This window comes from Dendrobates tinctorius, unplaced genomic scaffold, assembly GCF_039654945.1.
Source record: "Dendrobates tinctorius isolate UK_male_01 unplaced genomic scaffold, ASM3965494v1 ptg000154l, whole genome shotgun sequence".
Lineage (NCBI taxonomy): Eukaryota > Metazoa > Chordata > Amphibia > Anura > Dendrobatidae > Dendrobates > Dendrobates tinctorius.
This window is the reverse complement of record NW_027361821.1, coordinates 37,133-42,823: the sequence shown is the minus strand read 5'-3', so window position 1 is coordinate 42,823 and position 5,691 is coordinate 37,133. Positions and strand designations below refer to the sequence as shown.

At 41.0% G+C, this 5,691-nt stretch overlaps 1 protein-coding gene across 1 annotated transcript in view; it reads right to left on the bottom strand.

Annotated features, from left to right (window-relative positions):
• LOC141050877 (ras-like protein family member 11A-like) overlaps positions 1-5,691 on the bottom strand; it is a 116,034-nt gene that overhangs the window by 102,172 nt on the left and 8,171 nt on the right. The window contains exons 2-3 of the mRNA XM_073547541.1: positions 2,740-2,796; positions 358-440 (exon numbers count right to left, since the gene is read on the bottom strand). Coding sequence (XP_073403642.1) covers positions 358-440; positions 2,740-2,796 — 140 coding nt within the window. The remainder of the gene's footprint in view (positions 1-357; positions 441-2,739; positions 2,797-5,691) is intronic.

Genomic DNA, 5,691 nt, shown 5'->3' with positions numbered 1-5,691 from the left:
CACATCACAATAAAGCATTTCCTTCGGTATATTATTATAGCATGGGGGCATCAGAATAAATACCTAACACTCTTTAAGAACAAGGAGATCAAATATTAACCATCACAAGCTAAGGACTGAACAGAGCTCTAGTGTACTCTGAAATCCTTCTAAATACCTAACAGTTAATAAATTACAATCTGTTAATCAATAAATACCAAAACACAAGCAAAATCATGGTTCCTGGGACGCAGCTGTACATTTATTTATATATGGGTGCTTTGTAAAAATTGAAACATATAGTTAAATATTATTTAGCACTATGTAAATATCACATGTCTAGCAAAGGCTGCAGACTAATAGTATCCTATAGCTCACCTCCATTGATACATAGGGTGTATCCTGTACTTGTAGGGAAATTTGTTCTCCATCGATTGTCACTTTTCTTGAGTATAACGCACCTGCGTAGCAAAAAAAAAAAGTGTATTAATGTGCTGAACTTTACATTTATCTGCTAAATTTAAATACTTTAAAAGTGCAAGAAGAACAAACCATGGCTGTGCACAAATTGTGTTCTAAAATGGATTCCTGACATATCTGTTGCAGATTTTACAGCACATAAAAATCCTCAGAATATAATCTTGGTCATGACATTAATCATCTTCGATAACGGAAGACATGAAAAGTAAGAACCCCATACACATTATACTAATGTAGGACGAACCTGCCGATATTGACAGGCAGGCCCAACAGTCTAATATGAATGGAAATACACGACTGTCCCCTAAAAGAGTTGCCTGGCAGTGGCTTTCCCATAGAGGACACAGGAGCGCTCAGCACTTCTAGCATTCCTGTATACGGCATAGTTGGGAGAGAAAACTGCCCTCCATATGATTAGGTATCTAAAGTGTATGGGGGACTTTATTGAATTTATTGAAATTTAGCAGGTTATTTTTCAGCCCTAAAACACTTCTTTTTAGACAGGTCTACAACATCACTTATCTAACTATTCTGTTTCCTTTTTTCTACATTTTTCTTTGTTGGAAATGGGTCCCTTTTTTAATAATTTCCTTCTACCCTCCATGCACATAGTAGAAGTTCATATCTGTGCATATACAGATATTGGTTGGTCACCAGTACATGCGACTTTATATTTAAGACCTGTGAGGCAGTGACCGGAGTCATATGTGAGAGTCGCTATCTGTCCCCCAGGATGCGCTCAAAAGCGTATTAGAGCCGCAGGAGTGCCTTGTGGTCACAGCAGCATGTCTGTGAGTCCCAAGGCAGAATAAAAGTGAGTATCAACCTGGTCAAGTTATTTTGACCAAGGAGCTTATTCAGGAAAACCCGGTATGGGCTTTTATTTTTTAAACGGACTGTAGGAAGTTGGTGGGGCCCGGTCCGTTTCCTCCAGCCCAGATCTTATAAGTGGCCTATGGCCATAGATTGGAGAAAGGAAAAAAAAACCCCTGCAGGAAGAGTTTGGGTGAGTCAGTTTTGGTCTTGCAAGCAGACAGAGCAGTTGGTCTGCAGAGCACTCCTGTAAGGCAACGCAGGGCCAAACGGAGCCAAAAGGTCTGGCACCCCTTCCATACCCGGGAAGCGGTCGCTCACGGCAACTAGCCCCGGAATGTCTTTTTGTTTTCCTGGCTGCGATCCGGAGGATACAGCATGCTGAGCACTGTGGAGTGGCTTAGTATACATTTTTTGCAAAAAACGTAATAACTAAATACCCTGTTTTTGTTATCATCTTTTTACTAGCACTTGCTGTCTACTGTTATATATTTTTTACAGCAGAGTATTTTTGCACATTTGTCATACTGTGTTTTTTCTTTGTGTTTCATGCTGAGCACTGTGTGAGTTTTTGGGCATTAAACACGTTTTGTTTTGAACTTGCTTGGGTCACTGCCTCATCACTGCATAGCATGGATACTGCTGTATTACAGACCCTATATATTGTAAAAGATGGCTTGACCATTGTAAAAAATAAGGAACTTTTTACCTTTTACGTCACAACTCTTATTTTAATTGTTGAAATATGTGTTACTCTGTAATGTCAGATAATATTTGCACATGTGCTCTCTGAGTCGTGAAATATTGCAGAATATGTGGGCAATAAATAAAACTATTATTAATAATGAACTATTATCAAATACCCATGCACTTTTATACACTCTCAGACAGTAAATAATTAGTAGATAATCTATATACAGTATAAGGCTGTAAATTTGGATGATGATGATGTCATTACTTTCTGGTATCTACTTTACCCAGTTGTGGACTCTATTCTGTGTATCCTAAAGTTAATATTATTGAGTGATGTCAAGGCAGACTGGAAAGGTTATTATCTGAGAGGTCGCACTCTGGAGAGGAAATGTAAGGAAGCTGAGATTTATAAGAGGGTAATGGGCCATGGTTTAAACGAATGACCTCTGAGGAGAAGCCTACACAGGATGATGATTAACAAACTTGGCCTCAAAATCAAAATACACCCAAACACTAAACTACACTGCAAAGAAATATAGGAATCCTGGAAGTTCTGCTCTAGAATCAATTGGAATTAAAACTCAAGCACGGAATTCTGAAGAGAAAACATTGATCGTGTTTGTTAAAGGACAAGGTCCTAGATAATATAAATCTATCTTCTGCTAGTGTCCAAAAGGGACAGCAGGAATGCACAGACTACTAAACAAGCCTGGTCCATTTACGATGCACATGCTGGGCAATTGATCCCTCTTTACACCCTTTGTTCAAACTTACCAGTGTTTGCTTCGTAGTCTCCAATAAATCTCTTTGTGAGAAATCTTACTACGAAAGCTAGGACAAAGAGAAAAAAAAATCCCTTAGTTAGTGCACATTGTAGTGTTACATATTTATTGAGTCTTAAATAACTGCTTCTCTGCATTTTTCACTATGTGAATTGTGTGGCTCCACATGAACATTCGTAAACTTGCATTCTTATTTAAAGGGTCGTCCGGTCAAGGTGAAGATACTTGGGCTTTTTAGGCCATTCTAAACTTTTTGCTCGTTAATTGGTGGATCAACTGACGTGTCTTAATTAGTAAAGATGAAATGAGCTGGCTTAGACACTCATTTTGTAAAGATCATTGTCCTATTGTAAATATAGAAACTTTTACGGATGTCATATTAGAAGATGCAAATTTGTGATCACCAAGAACAATCATAGATGTATTGGAATCCTTGTTAAATCAGCAAATAAAATCTATGCTGCTTTCTTCATTGATTTGTACTCTTACTATGAGATAAGATACATTTAACCACGTAAGAACCTCCACACGAAGTGTACGTTTGTAGGCCTAGGTACAAAGTCTGTGCCAAGGACTCAACTTTATGCGCAGTATAAATTACTAATATCCTTTTATGTGGAAGAAAATGGTTGGGACATTTTAAGGGGTAATTCACGGTTTATCTATAGCCACTTATGCCTTCAAAAAGCACAAAATGATGTCATAGAACAGAGATAATAAATACACCGCTATCACAATACAGATATAATACAGTCACGTCACATTACATAGATCATACATACAATGATGTCACAGTGCAGAAATAACACATACAATGATATCACAGTACATATATAATATACAAGAATATATATAACTTCCTTCTCACCCCCCAATGGGGGTGGTCTTTTGTTGTCCTTTCTCATTCTCGGGTCCTCTACCAGAGGTCTGGGAGTTTGAGGGTTCTGTGCAGGAACTCAGTTGTTCCCAATATTGCGCTTTTCTGGACAGAGATCTCAGATGTTGCTCCTGGGATCTGTTGTAGCCATTCTTCCAACTTAGGGGAATGTTTCATGCAATCAATGTGAATGTGTATTAACCCCTTAGTGACAAGGCAAGAGAACCTGGATCTGATATATATACTGTATATCCTTGACACTGATCTCTCTTTCAAACCACATATCCAAGCCCTTTCCACTTCCTGCCGACTTCAACTCAAAAACATTTCACGGATCCGTACATTCTTATCTCCTCTTCCCACAATCGCATACAAGATTTCCCCCGTGCATCCCCCTACTCTGGAACGCTCTACCACAACATATCGGACTCTCGCCTACTATGGAAAGCTTCAAAAAGAACCTGAAGACCTACCTCTTCTGACAAGCCTACAACCTGCAGTAACCACCAATCCACCAAACCGCTGCACGACCAGCTCTACCCTCACCTACTGTATCCTCACCCATCACTTGTAGATTGTGAGCCCTCGCAGGCAGGGTCCTCTCTCATCCTGTGCCAGTCGTGACTTGCATTGCTTAAGATTACTGTACTTGTATATATTACGTATACCCTTGTCACATGTAAAGCGCCATGGAATAAATGGCACTATAATAATAAATAATAATTATATATATATATTATATGGTGTAGTGACCACTGTGTCCACTAGGGGGTGCTGTTTGGGTGTCCCAGGAGAGAGGATGAGTGGCAGGATGCTGAATGATTGTTATGTATACCAAGGTAGGTGGCCTTGGGATGGAAGCTTGAATATGTGTGTTGATCAGCAGAGGTACTGCTGAGCTTTCATTACACTGTGTCAGGGAGAGCTTTCCAGGTAGCGGGTAAGACGGGCGGAACCAGCTACCTACAAACCCACCTATGGATGTGTGTTTAAAAATGCCTATAGTAAAGACTATGTGAGTGTGCTTGTAGGACCTGTGATGAGGTCATAGCCATGTGATCTGGTGGGCGTGGCTACGGACCATATAAGGTGGCCAGGGTAGGTCACCTGAGTGAATGCTTGGACCCGGTTGGTCCGTTTGGAAGGTCTCACTGGAAGATGTGTCTGCCTTCCTGAAGTGCCTGTGTGTATAATGGCTGCACGTGTCTGAGAGTTCCCATGGGGAGGGAATGGACGTCTGCAGTGTGGTGAAGCAACCATTAGCTAACCCTGACGGGGTGAGATAACTGTGAGGCTAGAGAGCCTGCATTTTGGATATTGCATAAACCTGTGTGACTACAGGGTTATCAGAGTGAAGCTCTGTCATGGACGCTATGCTGTTGATATGAACTCTCTATTGCTTTGTGTTTATGATGCCTGAATAAACCGCATGGACTGTTATTGTTTTATGGAAAACCCGTGCCGGATCTGGTTATTTGGCTGCAAAGCGAGTATCCCCAACCTTAATAACAAGAACTACCTTACAATTGGTGGAGAATGCTATGGGCAGTGTTGTAGCCTTGTTGCTAGGAGCAACGGACGAGGACTGCAAAATTCGGTTGCTAAGGGCAACCGTTCCAACAGCACATGTTGCAGTGCTGGCAACGCTGAGACAGGAGGGCTGACGGTCTTGAAAGCCATGTGATAAGCTGACCGGGATCAGTGGAAGAGGCTCATAGGACACTGTTGTGAGTTCATTTTCTGGTCCTCCAGTTGTGAGTTCTCCTTCCAGGCTCCCTCTGGTGGTAACAGGAGGTAGTGAGGCTGATTTAATCAGTAGAGATCTGCCACTTGATAATGAGGATGACTATTGGACCTCTGGAATCTCAGACTGGATTTAAGACAGCCGACGCCCTATTCTGGTGCTGGTGATTCCTTCTGGCATGTCAGGTCTTGGTTTTCAGCTCTGTTCCAGTCATCTAAAGCTAAGTTTTTCTGCTAATATTCACACTTGATTTTGTTGGTCTATTCAGTTTTTTGTGTGGTCAGCCAGCCCCAGCTGGGGCTGCGCTAAATTTCCACTCTTAT